Source organism: Castor canadensis, chromosome 18 (assembly GCF_047511655.1).
Source record: "Castor canadensis chromosome 18, mCasCan1.hap1v2, whole genome shotgun sequence".
Lineage (NCBI taxonomy): Eukaryota > Metazoa > Chordata > Mammalia > Rodentia > Castoridae > Castor > Castor canadensis.
The window spans coordinates 39,733,890-39,759,277 of NC_133403.1; the positions used below are offsets into that span (position 1 = coordinate 39,733,890).

At 45.0% G+C, this 25,388-nt stretch overlaps 2 protein-coding genes and 1 non-coding gene across 7 annotated transcripts in view; 2 read left to right on the forward strand and 1 right to left on the reverse strand.

The window, feature by feature from the left end:
* Positions 1 to 25,388, reverse strand: part of Ift81 (intraflagellar transport 81) — a 172,120-nt gene that overhangs the window by 95,071 nt on the left and 51,661 nt on the right. Inside the window, exon 3 of the mRNA XM_074060863.1 lies at positions 2,333 to 2,406. The gene's annotated coding sequence lies outside the window, so the exon portion shown is untranslated. The remainder of the gene's footprint in view (positions 1 to 2,332; positions 2,407 to 25,388) is intronic.
* P2rx7 (purinergic receptor P2X 7) overlaps positions 7,264 to 25,388 on the forward strand; it is a 46,933-nt gene continuing 28,808 nt past the window's right edge. For 2 of the 5 annotated variants that reach the window (XM_074060868.1, XM_074060870.1), the window contains exons 1-3: positions 7,265 to 7,522; positions 22,011 to 22,179; positions 23,245 to 23,313. In XM_074060868.1, the coding sequence (XP_073916969.1) occupies positions 7,398 to 7,522; positions 22,011 to 22,179; positions 23,245 to 23,313 (363 nt within the window). In that variant the 5' untranslated portion in view covers positions 7,265 to 7,397. Of the gene's footprint in view, positions 7,523 to 13,005; positions 13,135 to 18,194; positions 18,683 to 22,010; positions 22,180 to 23,244; positions 23,314 to 25,388 lie in introns of those variants that run through there. The other 3 variants (XM_074060871.1, XM_074060869.1, XM_074060873.1) reach the window with 3 other exon arrangements.
* Positions 20,940 to 21,045, forward strand: LOC141419067 (U6 spliceosomal RNA). The gene has a single exon (XR_012443739.1). It is a non-coding gene; the product is annotated as a U6 spliceosomal RNA (small nuclear RNA).

Here is a 25,388-nt window from a genome sequence, read left to right on the forward strand (position 1 = left end):
ATCTTTCTTAGGAATGCCATCTTTGTTTGGAAGCCTTGCTGCCAACACACTTCCCCTCATATTTTGGTGACTATCACGAGCTTTCATATCCATTGCTCTAGCAGTCACCCACAGGTAAAGGGGAAGTAGTGTGGTACTCCTAAATTGGGATAGAGTCATCTTTCCCAAGGGTTTGAAATCAAACAAAGTTCACTTATCAAAGAGAAAGAGAAGGGTTTGATGGGCATCTAGGAATGCCTGCTACGTCCCTAGCTAGTGATAAACTCTGGGGACTAACAGCCAGCCACTTGAAAGGTAGAGAAACCAGAATATATTGTGTGAACAAGTGATTCCCCAGGCCTGGGTGGAGTTACGGAACAAAGAGAAGTTTTCTGACCTGCAATGTGGGGCTGGCAAGGGATACAAGACCCAGAGAAGGTTGACTTGGGGGAAGTGGAGGCAGAAAAATATAGTCAGCTCTGCTCCTGTGTCTTGGGCTTTGTTTGTACTATTTCAGGAACAACCATGGACAGTTGTGATAAACATAGATGGTACCAAAGACTACAAGTCCTAAAACGAGGTGAACCACTTGGCAAGTGCTGGTGGTTCGCCCAGTGTAGAACGGGGAAGTAAATCATGTAGGTGGGAAGGCCCCAGACCCATCATAATCTCAGCCATGTAGACTGTGGCAATAACAAATTCATGGTCTCAAATTCTCAACACCACCCAGGAATTTCTGTGTTCCCTGTTGGCTCTCTTCTCCTGTTCACCATAGCAACTACTTAGAATCTTCTTCACTCTTGCCCTCCCTCCCCGCCATGTGCCTTCCCTTTCACTCCTGTCATGCAGTTCTGGATTCTATTTCACACAGAAAACAGATGCCATCTGACTGGGACTGCCTGCCTTTTTATCACTTGCATACCACAACAATAGACTCCTCCTCCTTCCCACAGATGTAGCCAGATGCTCTCTGTCCAATAGAACTTTCTGCAATGGTAGGAATGTTTTATATTGTTGCTAAGAAAGTAGCCACTGGCCACATGTAGCTATTGCACTATGGGTAGTGTAACTGAATACCTGAATTTTTCATTTCATTTCATTTTAATTAATTTAAATAAATAGCCACATGTGGAAGAGGCCACCGTATTAGGTAGCACTGTTTAGTGCAACTCAAAGAAAAGCATCTTTGAATACCAGGGCTCAGTGTTTTCTCCTGAACCTCTGACACCAGTAAGCAGTAAGACTTCTCATCAACCTTTTATGAGAATTCTGAATTAGGTGATGAGAAGGAAGGAAGAGGGAGTTAAGAAGGCACAGTCAGGCCAGGCACAGTGGCTCACACCTGTAATCCCAGCTACATTGGAGGCAAAGATGGAGAGGATTGAAATTGAAGACCAGCCCTGGCAAAAAGTTAGCAAAACCCCAGCTGGATCAACAGCTGGGGGCAGGAGGTGGGAGTGGTGGTATGTGCCTGTAACCCCAGCTATGGGAAAAGTGTAAATAGGAGAATTGTGGTCCAGGCTGGCCTGGGCAACAATGGGAGACCCTATCTCAAAAATAACTAAAGCAAAGGGCTGGTAGAGTGCCTTCCTCAAGTGGTAGAGCGCCTGCCTAGCAAGTGTGAAGCCCTGAGTTCAAACCCTGGTACTGCCAAAAAAAAAAAAAAATACCTGTATACAAAAATAACTAAATTGGGGGGAGGTGGTGGGGAAAGGAAGTAGGAGAGTGAATATGGTGCAAAAAATGTGTACACATGCATGTAAATGCAAAAATAATAGCTGCTGAAACTGTTTCATAAATCAAGGGGGGGGTTGAATTTAAGTATGATATAGTTGATACATTGTAAAATCCTTTGTAAATGCCACAGTGTACTCCCACCCAGCACAGTAAAGGAAAAACAAAAAAAACCAAAAATAACTAAATCAAAGAGGGCTAGGGGCATGGCTCAAGTGGTAGAGAGACTGCCTAGTAATCGTGAGGCCCTGAGTTCAAACCCCTGTATATCCTCCCTTGGTCCCCTCAAAAAAAAAAACCAAAAAAAGTCACAGGCACTGAGAAACTGGAGAATTATAGAGGAATACAGAGGAAAAACAATATTGCTTTGACATTTTTTTCTAGTCATTGCAGAACTTGTGACTTCTTAGTAAATGTGCTGAACTGTGCTAAAATAGTGACATGGTCACAGAGTCTGAGTAGGAGGAAGAATGGTGCTAAATCTAGCGTGATGGCTCTCATCTGTAATCCAGCTACTTGGGAAGTAGAGATTGGGAGGATTATGGTTCAGGGCCAGATTGGACAAAAAGTTCTTGAGACCCCATCTCAACTAATAAAAGCTGAGTGTGGATGTACTTACCTGTCATCCCAGCTGCAGGGGAAGCATAAATAGAATCACAGTAGATGCTGGTATGGGCATAAACACAAGGTCTTCTGGAAAAACAACAAGCAAAAAGAGCTGGTGAAGTAATTGGCTCAAATTGTAGAGCCCCTGCCTAGCAAGCACAAGGTCCTAAGTTCTAAACCCCAGTACCAAGGATTTCCTGGTATCTTTATTTCCATTTTTCTGCCTTAAATGCAAAATGTGTGCACCCCAAACACCCAAACAGAAAGGTGACTTGCACCTTGTCCCATTTGGTATAGCTGATTCAGCTAACATCTGGTGGTCCTACCACATTTCCAAAAGTTACGTATCTTTTCAAATCTGACGAGTTTGAGTCCTACACCCCTCTCCCACATCCACCTCTCCCATGTGGCTAGCCAGTCATTCCCAGATCCTATTTGGAGTAATTTCTTTCTGCCCTGATTTTAAATGCTTTTATCATGTACTTAATTTCCAATTGTCTGTGTTTAACACTTGACTCTATCCTGTTCCATCAATTTATCTGTCATTGCCTTACTGTGCCTTAATGACTCAGCTCTGTCATCATTCTTGAGCTCTCCCGTAGCCTTGGTTTATTCATGCAGTGCTCTTGCAGTGGTCTCTGGGTGCACCTTCTGCTCTTCCTCCCCTCCGGGTACTCTGCTTAATCTGGGTGCTGACACCCTTCCTTCCTTCCCCTGTGACTCCAGCAGCTCTTGTGCCCTCTCCTTTCATTCCAGATTCTTTAATACACATAAGGCTGAATGAGGTTGGGTACCCCTCATCACTACCAAGGATTTGGGTGCCAGGAGTTTATTTGAAAAGTGACTCCAGGAAGGGGGTAGGGAAGTGAGACAGGGAAGGGAAAGAAGCCAATACAGGAAGCATTAAAGGGTAGGTCACTGCTGGTGGGCATCTCAGTTCAATCTCACTGGGGGCTTCTGGGAGACAGCCTGGTCAGGACTCAGAGTTGTCCCACCTGAGAGAGAGGAATTGGTATATTTAATCAGCATCCCCAAAGCCTAGGAGTCACCGGTCTCTGAAAGCCACACCCTTTCTCTTCCTCTTTTCCTTCCTTCTCCTTCTTCTTGGAGGGCAGCCCCAGAGTCCAAGTCTGTTCTGTGTCCCCACCCATAGCTATATCTGATTTGACCAAAGACAATAGCTACACAATCCCATTCATTCCCTTTGGTTTCTTTTTCTTTTTTGCAGTATTGGGGCTTGAACTCATGTGTGTCACCTTGAGCCACTCCACCAGCCCTATTTTTGTGAAGGGTTTTTTTCGAGATAGGGTCTCGAAAACTATTTGCCCAGGCTGACTTCAAACCGCGATCCTCCTGATCTCTGCCTCCTGTGTAGCTAGGATTACAGGCATGAGCCATTAGGGCGCCCAGCTTCCCTCTGGTTTCCAAAATTGGGCAGTTGGTCTGGGCTTGCACTTGAACTGTGGAACCTAACTTTGACAGCCTAGTTGGGTCATGCCCTCTGAAAAACAGAGAAAGTCAGTGTTTACAGACACACAGAGCATGTTTCCAGACAGACAGAGACAGAACCAGGAAGTTTCAGACAAAGGGAAAGAGTAACATCAGGGCAGGACAGTTTAGTTTTTGATTCTATTAATAGGTTCTCTCGAGGTTGGGTCACATTTCCTGCACTTAGGGCTAAGATAAGTGTTTTTTTAAAAAACAAAACAAAACCAAAACACCCTCCCTTTTCTGCAGAAGAATGCCTTATAACACACACATCACAGAGCTGGTGGAGTGGCTCAAGCATAAAGAGTGCCTGCTTAGCAAGTGTGAGGCCCTGAGTTCAAACTCCAGTGCCACAAACAACAACAACAACAACAAAAGAAAAAAACACACCTTGTCTAAGAAAGTCACCTTTCAAAGTCCCCAACCCCTGTTCGATTTGCAACCTGGCTTCCTACTTCACAAAGAAAGAGACAGGAAAAGGTACTTGGCATCTCTGCCATCATTTTGTATCTGTCTTTACTCTGAGTCATTCTCCCTTGGAATCCAGGAAGGATAGGACTGCTTGATAACATTTTGTGACAAACACTAATTCCCCAAGCTCCTTCCCAGAAACACCTTTCAGATGTGTCAGTTTCGTGGGCTTAGGATGTGTGCAGTTACATGCTTAAAAGAGAACTGAGCTTGAGTTAATGCTTTGTTGCTGCCATCTTGAAATTCTTGATTTTTAAATAAGGGCCTCACATTTTCATTTGTACTGGGCCTCACAAATTATGTAGTAGGTCCCGTTTTTAGCCATATTCCATGCATAATTAAACATATCCACAAATGCCCCTCCTCCCTTACCTTTACTTTTTTAGCATTTGGTGATTCTTAAAACAGTATGTCCAGGTGAAATTTCCCAGGGCAAAGACTCAATAGTCATTAGTGCTGTTCAACAAATATGTCTGCTTTTGTGTCTGGATACATGAGGGGACATATGGTGAGATTGCTTTTCCTGGAAGGACCAAGTAACTAATTTTGGCCAATGAGTTACAAGAAGCAGTGAATGCAAAGTTTCTAGGTCACAACACTTAACTGCTACTGTGAGTTCTCATTCAAGAGCTCAAGACAGTGGCTGTGCCATTAACCTTGGTCTCTGAATGACTGCAGTGAGCAGAGCCTTCTGAGTGACCCATGATAAACATGTAGGGAAAATGAAGAATAAATCATTGTTTTAAGACATGAGATCTGAGATTTTGAGGGTGCCTTGTTATTGCAGCATAATCTCCTGCCTTGACTGGTAGAGCCATAGAAAGATAAGATGGAGTTGTAGAGGTCAAAATGAAAAACCAAAAAGACATGGGACCCAGGAATGTCATAGAAATAAAGGAGAAAAAATGCTACAGAAAGTAGAGGTTGTCTGATGGCACTGAATGAATCCCAGAGGTGAAGCAAAATAAGGAATAAAATAAATCCACTAAATCCGGCAACTGAGAAGTCATGGGTAGCCTTGCTTGAGAACAGCACCCATGGAGTGCTGGTGGTGGTGAAATAGTGGAGAGAGGGCTAAAGAAGCAAAGAAAGAACATGAAGGATCAGTACAAGAGGTCACTAGAGGACGATGGATGGTGGCAAGGGCAATACGAAGTGATCTGTTAGTTCTGGACATTTCCAATACACAGAATCATGAGATGTGGCCCTTTTGTGTCTGGATTCTTTGACTTAGGATACCGTTTTCAAGGCTCAGCCATGTTTGGCATGTGTCAGTGCTTCCTTCCTTTTCATGGCTGAATAACATTCCACTGTATAGGTGAACCACATTTTGTTGATCCATTCAGCAATGGATGGACATTTGACTTGTCTGTCTGTTCACTGCTGTATCTACTAGTTTCTGGTGCTCTTGGGAATAAATGAATGAATGAATGAAGGTTGCTGTCCAAAGTCACAGGGTTGTTATGATGTAAAGCCAGGATTGGAAGCCAGGCAACTAGCTGTCTAGTTCCATCAGACTTTACTGCCCTAAGTGGAGTCCTGTCCACTTCCACTTTTTATATATGAAGATTGTTGTATCACTCAAAGACCTAGCAGAAAAGCCAAGATGTACTCAAACAGCGTAACTAATGATAGGACCAGTTACAAAGGTATGGGCAGAGTTAACAGAGTTGCCTGGGGCTGGCAAAGGTGAGGAGCCCTTACAACCCCAGGCCTGAAGGAGAGAGTGGCACCAATAAGCACCTGAGCAGGGAGGGGTCAGGAGACTGATCTCCTCACCTCCAACCTCACTCTCTCCAGTCTCCTGAACTGGATGCAGCTCATATGGATAAGAAAGAACAAATAGCTCAGTCTGGAAAAGTAAAAATCTGCCTGGGCCACTTACCAGGCAGGAATAACAGAAATGGATAAATTCAGTTGCAAAGGTAACAGGGGAACAATATTTCTCCTTAGCTGCCGAGTAGTAATTAACTCTGCTCCATCTTTGGGTGACCGTTACTTTCTTTCTGAGAAACACTGCCCTCCAAAATCACAGACTATCAAAAACTCCCCCTTTTGCAATTATTTCACTAAGAATGAAACAGTCCACTTTTGCCTGGAGGGTCTAGTTCACTGTAACTCAGAGAAGCAGTCCAATTGTGAAACTGGGGTGCACAGCTTCAGATAAAGGGATTCCGGACAGAACATTTAACATCAATCTTGTCTTTATTGCTTCTGAGGAAACAGGGCCTGGGCCCCCTTTGCAATCCGTATTTGAAGTTGACTGTTTTACACAAACCTGCTTTCTTTTGAGCCTATTGAAACATTTAGATTTCATCTAAACCACCTTTCTTGAATCTTACAATGACCCCATCTCTTCCCATGTTTAGTGGGGTTCAGGGTTCCTCTACTGAGTGGTCTCCCTCGTTGACTTTGCTTTTGGTGCTCTGGGACTGACTGAGCTAAATCATGGGTCGACCTCTCAGGCACAGAGCAGGGTAGAATCTAGAGAGTCAAGCAGAAAGGATTTGGCATAGAAATAAAGCCTTCCATACCCCACAACAAATCTGATTTCCTCCATCATCTGCACACCAGGGTATGGTCAGGGGTGGGGGAAGGAGATGGGGTGACTTTCCTGTACATCTGGGGCTAAGTAAAGGGCTGGAGAAATGAATTAGCCAATCTTTGAGTAGGGCTTGAGGCAATGGAAAGATCTAGACCCTTTTCTGAGTCACAGTGGGAAGTACTGGGTCTTGTGACATTTGAAGTGCTACCCCTTTCTCTCAAATGAAATGAGTTCAAAAAGGCAAAAGGAAAGGGGGGAAAGGGAGAATTTTAAATATGCCTGTTCTCTGAACACCATCTTTGTGCAGGCGTCTGGGGGAGGCCAGCGGGGGTGGGGTCATCTGCCAGGCAGGCCTGTAGGACTTGGTTCTTCTTGTTTATGCCAGTCACATCTGGGGCAGTTGCCAGGGCCCGCCCCCACTGCAGTCATTGGAGGAAATCAAAATTAAAGGCTCCTGCTAAGAATCAGTACATTTCATTTTGCTGTTCCTGGGTGGGGGGACCTGCTGCCACCTATCTAGTCTGAGAAAGTCCAGCCCAGGTCCAGCCCTGAGCAGGGAGTGAGCCTCTCAGCCATGCCAGCCTGCTGCAGCTGGAATGAGATTTTCCAGTATGAGACGAACAAAGTCACCCGGATCCAGAGCACAAATTATGGAAGCATTAAGTGGGTCTTGCATGTGATCGTCTTTTCCTACGTTAGGTAAGTGGGGTGTGGGGCACACAGATATCTGCAGTGCTGAGCAGCACAGAAAACTCCAGGGTGTGGCTTCAGTGACATATCCTGAATTCTATGTGGCCTTCAAGTCAGAGAAGCCCTGTCCCTGGCAGGCTAGGAGGAAGCAGCCCCTTGCTGCAGCAGAAGAATGCCATGGCACAATTCCTCCAGTGAAGCCTGCCAGGGTGAGCAGGGCAAGGCACGCCAGGGGAAGGTGGGAACCTCAGGGCAACACCCCAACTTTCCAGGGAGGAGGCCAGGAGCTCAGAGCGCGCCTGGTGATAATGCAGGTATCTGAGTCGTCAGCTTATGAGGGACCAGGCTTGTCAATGTCAGTTAGAGTCCCACACACACACTTATTTGTTCCCAAAAGCTAATTGAGATATAATTCATACAATTTCCCCATTTAAGGTGGCTTTTAGTGTGGTTCACAGAGTTGTGCATTCATTCCTATAATTAACATTAGAATATTTGCATCAACCCAAAAAGAATCCCAGCTAATGGTGGCTAATACCTATAATCCCAGACACTTGGGAGGTGGAAATGGGAAGACTGTAGTCCAAGGCTGGTCCTGGGCATACAACATGAGGCCTTATCTGAAAAATAACTAAACCAAAAAGAAAAGGCTAGGCTAGGGGTATGGCACTAGTGGTAAAGCAGTTCAAATCCCAATACCCAATACTGTAAAAAAAAAAAAAATAGAATTTCTATACATCTTAACTATCATCCTCAACCTCCCTACTCCCTCAGCAACAGGTACCCACTAATCCACTTTCTGTCTCTATGGGTTTATCTATTATGGATATTGCAATACATGTGATCATACAACATGTGGTCCTTTGTGACTGTCCTTTTTTTCAGCATGTTTCATTAAAACATTGGCTCATTCATGTTGGAGCTTATATCAGTGCTTTATACTTTTATAATGACTGAATAATAGCCCACTGTATGGATAGACTGCTCTATTTATCCATCCGTTAGGGCTTTATTTGGGTTTTTTTTGTTGTTGCTTTGTATTTTTAAATTTTTTTCGGTGGTAATGTGGTTTGAACTCAGGAACTTGCACTTGCTAGGCAGGCGTTCTACCATTTGAGCCACACCACTGGTCCTGTCAGTAGACATTGGGGTTGTTCCTCTTTGGAGCTATCGTGAGTAATTCGTGTGCAAGGTTTTGTGTGGACATAACATTCATTTCCCTTGAATGTACCTAGGAGGGGAATCGCTGGGGTATATGGTAACTGTATTTCACCTTTTGAGGAACTGCTGGGCTGTTTTCCTCAGTAGTGCACTTTTTTCCATTTCCACCAGCAGAGTATGAGGGTTCCAGTCTCTCCATATCTTCACCAACACTTATTATTGTGGCTTTTTTTTTTTTTTTTTGGTGGGACTGGGGTTTGAACTCAGAGCTTCCCATTTGCAATGCAGATACTCTGCCACTTAAGTCACACCTCCAGTCCATTTTGCTCTGGTTATTTTGGAAATGGGATCTCTCGAACTATTTGCCTGGGCTGGCTTAAAACTGCAATCCTCCTGATCTCAGCCTCCCAAATAGCTAGAATTTATAGGCATAAGCCACTGGTGCCCGGCTTACTGTGGCTTTTTGATTATATGAAGGGGACTGTCATTGTGGGTTTGATTCGCATTTTCCTGATAGCAAAAGTCCTTCTTCTCTTTGGTGGTGGTTGTCATGCTGATGCTAACGTGTCTATATAGGGAGAGAGCAGGCTGGTGGAGTGGCTCAGGGGGTAGAGAACCAGCCTTCCAACTGCAAGGCCCTGAGTTTGAATGCTGGTTATGGAAACAAAAAAAAGAGATAGAGCAACTTTTTATAATCCTGGCTACGTTTCTTTGGCCAAGTCACTTAACCTGTCCAGGCCTCAGATTTTATTAATAAAAATAATAATTGTTAATAATTGTTTTGATAAGTAAAGAAGAAAAGGTATGAAAATCCCTTACCATATTGACTGGCATGAAAAAAGAGCATCATAATTGGAAGCTTTTAAAAAAAAATTTGTGAATATAGTGTGTATCATTATAAAAAATCTCCTTTGAGTCTGAAAGTGACCACAACCAAGCTTGAGCTTGAGATCCAGAAATGTGGATTCAAAAATCCTTCACCTCTTTGAGTCTTGGTTTTCTGCTCTATAAAATGGGGATAACCATTGTCAGGGCCATTAAGTGAGCTAATTAGAGAAATATAGGGTACCTAGCAAGCCCTTATTAAGCATTAGTTCGTATTAATAATTATACTATTAGAATTATCATTATTTCGTACATATTAAAGTTTACTATTCAACAATTCTTGAATAAAAACATATTTGAAGTGTAAAATAAGTTGTTAGATGTCATGTTACAGTGAGCATAGGACCAACGGCAAAGAACATAATTAGCAAATGCTCCCTTTGCATCCATGTATAGATTATACGTGTCATAATTTCATGTAGCAGGTGATGTAACTTCCTGTCATTCTTGGGTTCACCACACCCTTTCTTCCTTCCTTCCTTTCTTTGGTGGGGCTGGGATTTGAACTCAGAGCTTCACATTTGTAAAGCAGTTGCTCTACTGCTTGAGCCACACCTCCAGTCCATATTGTTCTGTTTATTTTGGAGATGGGATCTTGTGAACTATTTGCTTGGGTTGTCCTCAAACTACAATCCTTCTGATCTTAGCCTCTCAAGTAGCTAGGATTACAGGCATGAGCCACTGGTGCCTGGCAGCACACTCTTTCTAAAAAGCAGAATATTGTGTCTGTAAGAACAAATAATTACAAGAACACCTTATAATAATAACTATTTTTCTGTCATAAAGTGCAATCATACCTTACATGTGTTGAACTCCTTAAATTCAGATGTACAGACTCCACGAGGGCATGGAGAGACAGCAAACAATTGCAATAGTGCAATGATTCAGTAACTATGTTTCCTGGAATAAACACGGGGTGGGACCTTGAGTCTGGAGTTCCCACTGTCATTCCCCGCTCCTCTGCTTCTCAGAATAAGCATCTTAACACTCTACCTGTCAGTTTAAATACAGATTTTCATCCAACACTGCTCCTAAAATAAGCCAATTTACCTTTACCTTCATCTGGAGCAAAACTGGAAAAACAGCATCTTGTTCCAGAGCTGGAGAAAAATTGGCTCCAGTGGCTCCATTGGAAGGTAGAAAGTCAAGTCTTTCTATTATGCTTTGTGGGATTTAATGGTTCACCAAAAGTAAATTTGACCTGATATGATTCTTAAGTGTTCACTTCAGAAGATAACTCCCATACAAAAATGCCTATTTGCTACATATATGTACATACATGTATATGTATATATGTACACACACATACATATATATTTTTGCAGTACTGGGGTTTGAACTCACGGCTTCAAGCTTGCTAGGCAGGTGCTCTATCACTTGAGCCATTTTGCCAACCCCTTTTGTGGGGGGTATTTTTGAGATAGGGTCTCAAGAGCTATTTCCCCAGGCTGGCTTCAAACCACAATCCTCCTGATCTCTGCCTCCTGAGTAGCTAGGATTACAGGTGTAAGCCAATGTCACCTGGCCCTATTTATATTTTAAACATAAAATTGAAGAGAAATATTACTAGATTTGCTTTTCATCTTTTTTTTTTTTGTGTGGAACTGGGGTTTGAACTCAGGGTTTCACATTTGTAAAGCAGGTGCTCTACCACTTGAGCCACAAATCCAGTCCATTTTGTTTTGGTTATTCTGGAGATGGGGTCTCGAGAACTATTTGCCCAGGCTGGCCTTGAACCGTGATCCTCCTCATCTCAGTTTCTCAAGTAGCTAGGATTACAGGTGTGAGCCACCAGCACCCAGCTCATCTTTGTTAAGAGAACAGCTATTAACATGTCACTGAGCAGCTTGGAAATGCTACCTTGAGCTGCCTGTGAGGTCTTGAGTTGGTGGAACCATGATTCAGCCATTTCTGAAATGGGTAGAGCCATGGTGCATAGAGATTTGGGAAGGTAGTTTGCATCAAACAGGACCATGTGGCCCACAAGTGGAAGTCCTGATAGGCCTAAGAACTGTTCATGAGACAGCAGCAGGTGATGGGCTCTGGTTAATTGACCCTACCTGGGCTGAAATGGCAAAGAGCCAGGTTAAGAAAGGAAGACAGAGCCTCAGCTATTGAAGCTAGGTACAAGGCAAGGGCTGGCCACAGGGGAAATAAGACAAGAGGCTGATCAGCTTCTCAGAGTCCCAATCAAGTTCATATCTGTAGTTGGAAATAGTGATGCAGTTACAAAACAGGTCAAGTGACTCCAGCTTCAAGGACTGCAGGATTGTGTGGAGAGGATGCTGAACAGAACTGTCAGTCAGGATTTTTGGGATGACAGAAACCTAACTCAAGTCAACCACAAAGCCACAAAGGGGGATTTATTGGATCATGGAACTGAGTAAAGGGTTGGAGCTGTCCTCACACACAGATGAATATAAAAGTTCAAGCATGTCGATGGGATGGGTCTCTCTCCCCACATCTTGGCTTTATTTAGCTTTACAGATGCTCCTTAACTTATGATGGAGCTATGGTCCAAAAAACCAATTGAAAGATGAAAATATTGTAAATATTGAGACATATCTCCAGTCTCCAAATATCTATTAATAAGGTCTTTTCTAAAGCCAGAAAGTCTAGGGACTTCTGAAGGCTATCTCTGTAGTCCTGGCTTTCTCAGTCCTGAAACTGAGCTGTGGAGACTCTGCCTCTGGTTATTGCCAATGCTGGGCCATCCAGTTCCTTACCTTTGCCCCTTCCTCAGTCCTGCTCCCCACTGGGGGACGCTGCTTTGCTCATGGGGGCTGCTGAGTCACCCCGGTACTTCACTACTAGATTTGCTTGTGACCATCAACTTATTGTCTAAACCAAGCCACCTACGATGTCACCGTCTTGGAGAATTCTTTGGATTTTATTCCAAGTGAGTTGAGAAGCCATAGAGGTTTTCAAGCAGAAAGATAAAAGATACATTCTCTTGAGAGGATTTTCCTGTTCTTTGGAGGCTGGTCCTCTCGGATCTTCCAATGGCCAAAGACGACTAGGGAAGGTTGAGAGAGGGACAGAAGAGCAGAGTTCACTCACAATAGCCTTTTCTTCTCCACTGGACAAATAGCAAGCAGTGTTGTCCTCTGCAGACCCAGGCTGTTGGTCACCAAGGAGATGGTGTAGCTGTGCTCTTTTGTGGCTATTAAGATGTAGCTCCTAGTTGGCTGCCTGTGTCTCCAGAGGGCGTGCCTCATGCCAATGAGGCTGGGCCTCTTCTAGATGAGTAGATGTGAGGCCACCATAGAGGTGGAGGCCACCAGAGGCCTGGGAGGCACAATCACACCCCAGGCACAGCCCCTGGGGAAACAAACATGGTGAGTTTCACCACATTGGTAATTCCACCCTGGACCCTCAGTGACATGACAGAGTTTGGGGAGCTGAGGCGGGGGGGGGGGGGATGCAGGGGGAGAGCGTCAGAGAAGACTTTAAGAGGAGCACTCTGGAGGAGAAGAACTGTAAACGTGCAAAAATCTGGAAGCAAAAAAGCAACAGCAAGAAGAACGTTATGTTCCAGGACCTCATGGGAGAGGAGGAAAGAGGAGTCATGGCAGGTAAGAGCTAGAATCTGATTTGCAATGCTGTGAGAGGACTGAAAAGTTTGACACCATATGACTTGTGTATCTGAAAGCTCAACGGGCCACAGAGCAGATTGTGTTGGTACAAGAATGGGGTGCAGGGACCAGGAACAGACTGCTGGAGTACCCAGTTGAGAAGATGGCAACTTGGGCTGGACTGAGGCAGTGGAGCTGGAGAGACATGGAAAAAGTTGGGGTGAGCTTTGGAGACAGGACTGATGGATTTGCTGGGAGGAAAAGGAGAAGTCAGGTTTCAGGCAGACACTGTTGCCTTTTACTGCCCTGGGCAAGACTGAGAAGAGGCAAGCTTGAGGCAAGCTTGAAGAGCAACTCAGCATCGTTAAGGGTGTTTCAATCAAGCATTTGCAATAACCCAGTCACTACCACCTATAGCCCCTTTTATTCACTTTTAATTCCAAATCATTTTTAAAGAGGTAGAAACACAATCTCAAGGATCTCACGATAGTTTCAAGTGAATGACCTGTTTTTCCTGTCTTGCTGTGCAATGGCGAAAGCTTCTTTATTCATTGGCTCTCATGTACCCACAAGCTTCTGGGGACCACTCACTCCACCCCAGCCTCCCACCCAGGACTGGGTGGCCTTCACTGGCTGTTAGCACAGCACTGGGGAAGAGGATTATCCACAGGACTGTACATGTATTAGCTGTTCGGTATGTACAGTACCTGAAGGGAAGGCCCAGCTTGTAGACAAATCCTATTTTCTGTCCCTCGACTGATGGTGAACTTCCCTATTGGATGTAGGGTTTGTAGGGCTGTATTAATTTTTGCTCATTACACACCAGTAGAAGCTAATACAGTCCCATGGGCTGAAGTCAAAATGTTAGTGGGCTGAATTCTTGTCTGGAGAGGGAAAAAATTCATTTCTGAGCATCTCTTGTAGGCAGGATTCAGTTTCTTGAGGTTGTATGATTGAGAGCTCTGCTTTGTTTGCGGCTGTCAGATCCTGAATTCACCCAAGTCCCTTGCTGTCTGGTCCTCTCCATCCTCAAGTCAGCAATGATTCAATGACTTGTGCTTGTGCTTGAATCTCTGACTTCTATTTTAGGACTAGTTGAAGAAAATTCTCTGCTTTTTAAGGGATCATGTGATTGTGTCAGACCCAGGCCCAGGCCCAGCAAGATAATCATCCTATTTTATGGTCAACTCTATCATATATCATAAACTAATCATGGGAGAAGAATATCCATCATACTTAATTAAAACTTTGGGGACTATGCAAGGTGTGCCTATGCATACCAGGACGCAGGAAATCCCAGGGTCATCTTAGAATTCTTCCAGAACATGCCCATCCAGAGCTACACTTCTATCCCACTATGGTTTTGTTACTCAAGATGCTAGAATTTATCTTACTAAATGGCCTTGAGGCTTTCCAGATTTATCCTCCTGAAAACTGACCACAGCAGCCTTGGGCATGCTGTGAGGCCCAAGAGGTGGCCAAGGGGCAGTTGCTTGTAGGAGGAAGGTGAGAAAGGGCATATGGTCTGGGGGCATCACACGTATGTTGGCCACAATGAGATAGGAAGGGGGTTGGCTTCAGGCCAGGAGCCTCTTCAACTAGCACTCCTGTGTTCTGGCACAGAATTCTGAGCAGTCCAAGAATTTGAACCTGGCTTTCCAGATTGTAAGGAGAGTATATTTGTCAAGACAGATGAGAGTACCCATTTTATTTTAAAGTTTATTATGACTTTTAACCATTTAAACATGTGTTAAATTTGTCCAGGCATTAGTTTCCTATGGTTGTTGTAACAAATAGCCACTAACTTGGCTGCTTAAAACAACAGAAATTTATTCTAACACAGTTTTGGAAGCCAGATGTCTAAAATCAGCATGATTGCTATGGAATGAAGGTGTTAGCAGGACCATAATCCCTCCAGAGGCTCTTGAGGAGACTCCGTCTCTTGCCTCTTCCAGCTTCTGGTGGCTGCTGGTATCCCTTGGCGTGTGGCCATCACTCTAGTCTTCAAAGATGGGATCTTCCATTCTCTTTCTGTTCTGTCTTCGTATCTTCGGGGTGTGTGTGTGTGTGTGTGTGTGTGTGTGTGTGTGTGTGTGAGAGAGAGAGAGAGAGAGAGAGAGAGAGCTCCCTCTGCCTCTCTCTTATAAGGATACATGTGATAGCATTTAGGGCCCCCTGGCATAATCCAAAATGACCTCACTATCTACAAAGTCTTTTCTCCAAGAAGGTAACACTTAGAGGTTCCAGAGATTAGGCTCTGCTATCGTTGGGCTCATTATGATATCTGGAAAGACCAATTGTGATGCCACGCTGGTGAAGTTTGTCAGGTTCTTGTCCAGGGTTGGTTGAAGAATGACAAGTCTGGACCACAAGTTAGTAGCAAACCAGGGAAAGTTTATTGAAGTGTGGAAACACAGAGCACCTGCATAGGTGGAGTCAGAAAGACTGAGCTGTCACAACTTCAACATCTAAAGGCTTTTTTTATCTGGTTCTTAGGGTATGGTTTGCAAGCTCTTGAAAGCAGCTTTCTGATAGGTTTGTCCGTACAAGGTCTTGACTCCGTACAAGAACTTGTCCTTTCCCCCTCCAAGGTTGTTTATCAAACTTTGATTTATTTATTTATGTTTTGCAGCACTGGGGTTTGAACTCAGGGTCTCATACTTACTAAGCAGGCATTTTACCACTTGAGCCACTCTACCAGTCTGTTTGTCAAACTTTAACTGCTCTTGTCCGCCTTTCTCACCTGGGCCCACATCCTGCTGTCTTTGCTTTCTTGCTCACTTCTGTTTTCCGGTGACTTCAGACAACTGCTTCTTTCAAGCCCCCAGCCCTGACTGCCTAAGGTTAAGCTAAGTCCTAACAATTATTCAGTGTACTACAGCTCCAGTAGCATCCAGCTGATCAGAGAACAGCAGTGACTGAGATCCTAGCACCTGGTCCCAGTCGCTGTTGGCATGGCTACTTCATGTTTGTGAGCTCCCACATGAGGGTTAGGCAGTGGCCGGCAGAGGTCTCTTTCTGGAACGGACTCTGCAACCTGGGTATTGTTCCTACCTGTGTAGTGTCCATGGGCTCTTTGGCCCTGTGATAGAGTGTATGAATTGCCTAACATCCTTTAAAAGCTCCTTTTCCCCTTATTTTTCACAACTTTGTTGAGGTATAATTTCCACCCATTTTAAGTACGTGCTACAATGACTTGTAGTAAACTTGCCAAATTGTGCAAGCATCGCCACCATCTAGTCTTAGAACATTCTGTCACCCCATTACGACTCCTCATGCCCACTAGCAGTCACTCCATGCTACCATCCCCAGTGGCTGACCATCTTAGGCCACCACTGATCTGCTCTCTGCCTCTATAGATTTTGCCCTTTTTTAAAGACATGCTTTCTTCTTCAACTCAGCAGAGTGGATTCTGCTCTTTGGAATGAGAAACCCTGCCCAAATATAATATCAGTATCCTTTATTATGGAAGAAGAAACAGAGTCCAAAAGGTTAGGTAACTTGCCCAAGGTCATATAGCTCTAAGAATCTGAGCTCCTCACCCAGAGTCCATTGTCTTCTCAAAGCAATGTCGAATATGGAGGGGGCAAGGCCAAGAATGGAGGGAGGGAGACTATGTAGGAGAAGATTGGGTCAACTGGTGAGAGTTGATGGTGACCTGGAGTGAGAAGGTGATGGGAGTAGAAGAGAGAAGTGGATAGGCTTGAGTAGTATTGGGAAGATAAACAATAGCATTTGTAATTGAGTGGACAAGGGGGAAGATGGGCCAAGCAGGGAACCATGCTTTGAACTGATGAAGTTAATGGAACAACTCCCTGGGGCAGGAAATGCAGAAGAAAAAGCTAATTTGGGGTAGAAGATAATTTGGAGTTCAGAGATAAAGGCATTGAACTTGAGGTGTCTATGGGGCATATAAATATATGTTGAATGGGTCATTGGATATATAAACTATTGATCTATAGGGATGTATCATGTATCACCAACCTATAGATAGTAACTAGAACTATGGAAGTAGCTGCAAGAGAAGAGATAGGTGAAAGCAAGAGGCCTACAACACACCTGTGAGTATCACTGACCTTTAGTGGGTGGGGAGCACAAAATCCCCAAAGGATTCTGAGAAGGGGTAGCCACAGAGAGCCAAAGAAATCAGGAGAAAATGGACTCCTGGAAGCTAAGGAAAGGAGAGGGAAGTGGTACATGGCCAATGGTGTCAATGGCTGCTGAGAGTTCCAGGAAGATCAAATCCATGACGTATCTGCTGGATTACTGGAGAAATGGGGTGGGGGGGGCAGGAGCCAGACTGGAGTGGGTGGAGGAGTGAATGAAGATGCGGAAATGGATGGGGTGACTCACTCTTTCTAAACACTTGGTATGGAGGAGGAGAGAGGCACTGAGTGGTGGTAGAAGAATGTGGGTGGAGGGAGGGTTTATTTTTAAGATAAGAAATGGTGCTTAAATGCAGATGGAAAAGAGACAGGGTGGAGGGGAGTACATGGGATAAATGGAAATCACCACAATCGTCATTGTCATAATCATCTTCACTGCCACCAACCAGCAACCACAAGGAAAGCTTATTCTGTCCTGAGACTGCTCTAACTGATAGGCCCTCTTTCTTACACTGAATCAGAATCTACCCTGTCTTTTACCTTCAGTTACAGTTCTGCCCTCTGTTCTTCTGTTTCAAATGCCTTCACACTGCCAGTATGTCTTCCCTCTTCTCCACAGTAATATCCCCAATCCCTCTGGCCAGTGCTCCCAACATTCTGTTCAAGCCCTTTACTATCTCAGACCCTCTTAAAGGCCAGTGTGCACATTCTTACTTTACAGGTGGAAGTGTGAAATGGTACAATATTCTGTGGTTTGACAAAAGGAAAGAAGATATAAATCGTGCATGCCCTTTGACCTGGCTTTCATCCTCAGGAGTGAGCACCTTCCTGTCAGAAGATGCTTGTCTTTCTTTTCTTTTCCTCTTTCTTTCTTTCCTTCCTTCCTTCCTTTCTTTTCTCTCTCTCTCTCTCTCTCTCTCTCTCTCTCTCTCTCTCTCTTTTGTGGTACTGGGGTTTGAACTCAGGGCCTATGTCTTGAGCCACTCTACCAGGGTTTATTGAGATAGGGTCGCATATGCTATTTGCTTGCCCTGGCTTTGAACCTCCATCCTCCTGATCTCTGCCTCCTGAGTAGCTAGGATTACAGGCATGAGCCACCGGTGCCCAGCTTGTGTGTGTATTTCTGGCTACGTGAGTAGAGCGTGGACTAAGAGTGAAGCCCAGGTAAGGCATGGGTTAAACGGATGTGAAGGTAGTTCACTTTCTAGGCTCTCCTTTCACTTTAGAGTTACCTTTGCTCAGGAACCCCAGTGTTGTGAGACAGAGAGAAAGGGAAACTTCAACAAGAGGTGCTCCATCCTCTGGAGCTCAGAGAGTCCTTTCGCCATGCTGGCAGGGGGCCAGCTCTGTGGATATAAGACTGTGAGAGTCCTTCATATTCACAGCATATGGCTTGGGACTCTGAAGAACACCTTCCTGGTGGGCACCTGCATCTACATCTGGTGAGTCAAATGACAGCCAGTCTCAGAACACCACAGTCCAAATTTCCTCCCCACTCTACCCCTGCCTGGCCACTCCATACCCTCCCCTTTGGCCAGACTCACCTGTGAGGGCTCCTTGGGCGGCCCTGGCTTCTCCTACAGCAGCTCCCTTCCTTCTGCGCAGACTACCCAGCTCTCCTCTTCCTTGTCTCTATTTTACTCATCCCACCAGACACAGTTAGATCCCCAACTCCTTAATGTCCCAGTGCCTGAGGGACAGGTGGCTTTGCCTGATATAGAATGTATGCAACTGTAGATTTAAGATCTGATTAGGGACCAAGGAGTTAGCTCCTCATTCAGGGACTAAACCCATGGCCCCAAGAGGTAACATGGCTTATGTGAGTCACCAAGTAAAGTCAATAGTGTATGACTGGGATGGTCATTAGAATATTCTTTCTAAAGGGCAGGATACTGCAAACTCTCTCTCTCTCTCTCTCTCTCTCTCTCTCTCTCTCTCCCTTTGATTCAAGTCTGTTGCCCTCTTTTTTTTTTTCAGGGCTTCGCACATGCCAGGCAAGTGTTCTACCATTGAGCTACATCCCTAGCCCTTCTGGTGCATTTTAATTCTTAAAATTTGCATGTTTATTATATAAAGACAGTTTTTGCAATTATGACAGGGTTGGAGTCTGTTAAGGCTAACCTATAACACGTTGCACATTCTGGAATGAATGTGAGATGAGAGGTAAGCGTCCCAATGGTGGGTCTAACGACATAGGGTTGTTCTTAGGAGAATGTCATCCACCTCAGGAAAACACTGCAGTTGTCACAGATGTGTTGTGGTGTTAGGGGGAGACATATGACCGAATAAGTGTTACCTATTTGTCTCCAGAATCCCATTTAAGTTCTGTATCATGCAGACTAATTGGGTCCCAAATCTGGATCTCTAACCCCAACACCTTTCTGTACAATCTTTCTTTTGTAATGAGTGTCATAGAAATACTAAACACGTATTGTGAATAATGTAACACCCGTGTACCACCGTGAGAGTTAAGAAATGAAACAGCACTAATCCAGTTTTCCTCCCTGCAAACTCATCTTTCATCCCATTCTTTCTTCTCCCCTTGTAAACATCATCTTGAATTTGGTGTTTGTCATTCCTTTGTTTTGATATTTCTACAGACGTGTGTCTATGTTTGTAAAAAATATTTTTTACCTTTTTTATTGAGGTTAAATTCAGATAACATAAAATTAACTATTTTAAAGTGTACAACCAGCTAGGCACCAGTGGCTAACGCCTGTAATCCTAGTTACTCAGGAGGCAGAGATCAGGAGGATCGCGGTTTGAAGCCAGCCTGGGCAAATAGTTCACAAGACTCTATCTCAAAAAACCCTTCACACACACACACACACAAAAAAAAGGGCTGGTGGAGTGGCTCAAGGTGAAGGCCCTGAGTTCAAGTCCTAGTACTGCAAAAAAAAAAAGTGTACAACCCAGTGGTATTTAGTACATTCACAATGGCATACAACAAACACCTCAATCTAATTCCAAAGAATTTTCATCACTTTAAAAGGAAATCCCATGCTCACTCCCCATTCCCTCATCCCCACCCCCAGCAACCAACAATCTGACTATATGGATTTGCCTATTCTGGATAGTTGATAAAATATGACCTTCTGTGCCTGGCTTCTTTCTCCTGGCAGACATTATTTTCAAGGTTCACTCCCATTTTAATGTATCAGTATTTCTTTCCTTTTATGGCTGAATAATACTCCATTCTATGGCTAGACTGCATTTTGTCTATTCATCAAACTTTGAGGAACAGTTGGGTTATTTCTGCCTTTTGGCTATTGTGAATAGTGCTGTTGTGAACATTCCTGTATAGGTAGCAGCTTGAGTACCTAGTGTTGCTTTGGATTTCTTTAAAGGACATTTAGGTTATTTCTAGTTTTCCCTTTCAGAAACAATGCTGCATAAACATTCATGAATATAGCTCCCTGAGCACATGCATGAAAGTTACTTCAAGGCATCTACCCAAGAATTTCATTGCTGGGCACTAGAGATGCTCTTCTTCAAATATGCGTGCTCTTGCCAAGAGGGAACTGTCTAACGAGTGTCCCAGTGATCTTGCCCCTGACTGCATTAGAGTCACCAAGGCACCTATAAAGACAACTCCCCAGCCCTGTGTGAACCACAGTCTCAGGGATGAGAACTGGAGAGCTGCAATTCTGAGAGCTCTCCGGGTGATTTGACTGCTCAGCCACAGTTGAAAGCAGCTGGGTGCTCGCTTCAGCAGCGCATCGACTAAAATTGGAACTATACAGAGAAGATTAGCACGGCCTCTGCGCAAGATGACACGCAAATTCATGAAGCGTTCCATAAAAAGAAAAAAAGAAAGAAAGAAGGCAGCTGGGACCATGTCTTAGTACACTCTGTCTTGGCTTCCCAAGGTCAACTCACAGAAGGCAGCTCTTGACTTTGACTTCCTATTAAGCTATTTAAAATAAACTTAATTATTTGGGGCAACAGGAAAAAAGGAAAACAGAAAAATGGGGATAGAATCTACTGTTATTAATTCCACTTGCTCTCTCCCCCATAATAATTTTGGTTCGTGTTCTAAGGGTGGTATTAACAGCTAATGAACTGACTAGAAGGCAGGAAGCCAGAGGAAGAACCATGTTGTGCATAAGAACGTGCAGCATGGGGTGGGGAGGGCTGGTTCTGGGCAGAAGGTGGACCAGTCACGACCTCAGTTCTGCCACTGTCTGCCTGTGTGACTTTGGGCCAAGTTTCTTCTTTCTAGCTACAAGACTGGATCACCAGAAACTATGTCCTACTGCTGTTATGAGGACTTAAGGAAATGTATATAGAGCGCTGGGCATACATTAAATGCTCCATAAAGAGAAGTATTGGTATTATTTATAAAGCAGGTGGGTGTTTCTGAAAAGCAGGTGGCTGACCTGCAAAACACAGCCCTAGAAAGGAAGGTGTTGATGTGTTACTGAGCCCCGGGACAAAGCTGGTGGACTGACCTGTGGCTGGGCTTTGTTATTTGAGAAGCTGTCTATATATTAGGCTCTATACTAGGTAATATTATGGCTCGATTGGGGACAACAGCTTTCTCGTGGTGAACGTTCACTATGCATCAGATACTACGCATGCGTGTCTCACTGACATGTCCTGTTGTTCCCATTTTGCAGAGAGGGAAGGTGAGTCACAGAGAAGCAAGTCACGTAGCAGAGCTAGGCTTTGAACAGAAGTGGCCTTCAGAGCTAGCAGCACAAACCACAGCGCCCCCTCCCCTTACCCCAAGGAAACCAACCAGTGATGCTTTTCTCTATCTGCATTTAGCTTTGCTTTGGTGAGTGACAAGCTGTACCAGCGGAAAGAGCCTGTCATCAGCTCTGTGCACACCAAGGTAAAAGGGATAGCAGAGGTGAGAGAGGAGATCATGCAAGATGGGATGAAGAAGTCAGTGCACAGTGTGTTCGACACTGCGGACTACACCTTTCTTTTGCAGGTGAGCACCTGCAGCTTCCTCCAGGACTTGTCCCCAGTCACTGTCACCAAGGCTTCGCCCCACTCCCCTGAGTCTAGGACCAGAAAGACATTGGCTCCATTTAAAAAGCTTTGTAAAATCCCAACTGAGAAAACCTAAAAACTGCAAAACTGGGTCAGATCCAGCACCTCAAAGAGAATTCTTTGCTTTACCCAGTCCTACTGGGCTTCTCAAAATAGCAGTGTGCCCTGGTGCATTTCAAACATGTTCTGAGTCACTCACTCGGGATGTAGACACAGCTTTTAGAAGCAGGGCCATGACGTCAGCAAGGTCTACCTGGATTCAGAAGGACAAAAACAGCACCAGCCCTTCTACACAGTCTGGGTGGTCTTTTCTCAACCAAAAAGACTCCAGGAAGACCATTCTTAAGTATAGTTATACAGAAAGAAGGATGTAGGTGACAAAGAGAGGAAAAGTGTGGGTCACAGAGAAGAGGTGTGTGACTGGCTCCATTTGCAACAGAGAAAAATGAAAGCAGAGTTACCAAAAAGGAGAAAGGAAAGGAACAGATGGGGAGTGGCAGGGACAAAAGGGCACATTTGCAGTCCCAGAGAGCTGGGCAAAAACCTCTCAAGCCCATGCTGCTATCTGTTTGTTTCTAGCAGTGGGCCATTAAAATCCATCAATTACCCAGGTGGTAGGATGCCCTCTTGCCCTTTCTTTAAGTCCTGGAAAATCGGAACTGCCTTCCCAGGATGCAGCCTACGCCCCACCCCTGCAGCCCCAGGTCTCCAGAAACTCAATATAATGGCATTTTACTGTGTCAGAAAAATGACATGCCTTTGAGGTTGGATTGGAGCATGCCTACTCAATCCCTTTGAATGTTCCTTGGCTCCCCCCCAGCCCAGCAGGACGGCTCATCCAGCTTTGATATTAAGCCCTTGGCATATTCCACGCTGCCCACAGGACTCGGGTTTCTAGAAGCTTAGGGATCAGCCCCCAAGCACATATCGAGCTGGGTTATGATTGTTACGTAGTTCTGTTCTGCAAGGCCCCACAGTTTCCTTCTCTCCTTTTTCTCTGTAGGGAAATTCCTTCTTTGTGATGACAAACTTTCTCAAGACAGAAGGCCAAGAGCAGGGGCTGTGCCCTGAGGTAAGCAGTGGACACCCTTGGAGTGGTCATATAGGTGATTAATATTCCAGGGAGGGGGAAGATATAGGTCAGAAGAAACAGAAAAGGGGACCTAGGATGTATTTGAGCCCTTAAATATTTACTGAGTACCTGTCGCTTTCATGGGGTAGGACTGGCAGAGTGGAAGAAGAGAAAACATTGCAAGTCTCTCTGTGAAGACACCAGATCTTTATCTGTCCACCTTAGAGTCCAGCCACAGCACTAGGCACAGGTGCAGACCAGAGACACGCTCTTTCCATCAGTGACCATCTCCCTGGGTAGCTCTAGGAGGTGTGATTCTTGCCATTTGCATAATTAATTTCACATTTTTTTGGCGCCTCACAATAGCTTCAGGAGGACACCAGTACCCCCAGCCCCATTTTATATAGGTCAGAACACAGACTCAGAGTGGTTAAGTGGCCCCAGGATCACACAACTTTCTAGAGGTCGAGCCAGGATTAGAACCTGTGTATCCTCATTTACGGGGCCCACGGTGAGCTGTCTGCATGGCGGGCCCTGCAGAGCACTGTCAAGCAGCGCAAGTTGGCCTGTTTATCCTACTTCTTAGAGCCTTAGCCTCTATACCGGGTGCAACGCTCCATGACCCCCTGCTCCACCCCTGCCCATAGTCTGTCCTGACTCAGCTTTGCCCTCTCCATACTCTTGACCTTCTCCTGTCTCTTTCCAGAAGACTTTCTTCCTTATCAAACTTTCACAGTCATGCTCTCTGCTCTTAAAGATGAAAACTGTCCAATAAGTTTATACAGAGTGCTACTACTAAGCATGACCTGTCCCTGCCCTCTCAGGGACTTATGCCTCATCAGGGATCATTCCCAATGCCAAGGAAACCGCTGTGGTGGCCATATGCAGTCAGGTCCTCTGCCTGGTCTGCAGAGCCTAATCTCCTGCTCCCTGGGGCAAAAAGGTCTAGTTTTGTGAGCAACTCTCCTCATGCAGTCTTTGTCACCTTTGTGTCCAAACTCAAGTGAGTCTGCCAAGTTCTTATTCCCTGGGTGTCTTTCCTCAATGACACCTCCCTTAAAATGAGATCTCTGGGGATTTATTTGGTCCCGTGTCTCCTTGAGTGTCCCTGCGACTCTGATGAGCTATGTGGTAGCCAGTCCAACTGAACACGTCTTTGCACCTCACTCCCCAGCAGCACTCCCTAGTCTTGTCTCCAGTTTGGGGTCCCTGGTACTCCACACTCTGGTCATCTCGACACCACACTCTACCTCCACATATACACGAAGACACTTTTCGGGTTACTGAGACACTTTGCAAGTTAGGAAGAGAGTTAAGATTAGCTCTGAGTAAGAGCCTGAGTTCAGAAGCTACACTGCTGATGGTCCAAACTTGACTTGATAGCTTGCTAACCTCGACTAGGTGACTTCCCTTCTCTGTGTCTTAATGTATTCATCCGCAAAAGGGACCAGTACAGCCTAGCTCTTATGATGGTTGAAACAAATGAGTGGGTGTCTGGGACACCCTTAAAACAAGGTGTGGTATGTTGCGAGCACTTGGTCACGGTGAGCTGTTAGGATAGAAGTGACGTGTGCCTGAAATGATGGGAGGTCACTCAGCATGGCTGGAATCCAAGGACTGCCATGTAAGCCTGGGACTTTTCACCAGTGCTCCAAGCTGGCCAGGGTCGGTCTAACTGGACGTTTGCCTCCTTTCTTTATATGTTGACACACACTCTCTCTGGTCACCACAGAGAGACAACTAGCTAGTCCTCTGTCTCAATTCCCCTGCACTGGTGAACCTCACAGTCACCCTGTGTAAATCTCACAGCTCAGTGGAGACTGAGCTCAGCTGGGCAGTTCTACTGTTCCTCTCCCTTGAGGTCTCCCATGGGGCTGCAGTCACATGGCACCTGGGGTTGTTGTCCCCTGGAGGCTCAACTGAAGCATGGACGTGGCTGGTCATCTCTTCATCTCTGGGAACGCTCGTAATTTCTCCTCTTGGCAGGTCTATCCACATGCTCTCTCCAGCATGCCAGCCAAACTTCCTAACAGCAGCTTGGGGCCCCCAGAGCCAAAAGGCAGAAGGTTCCAGGC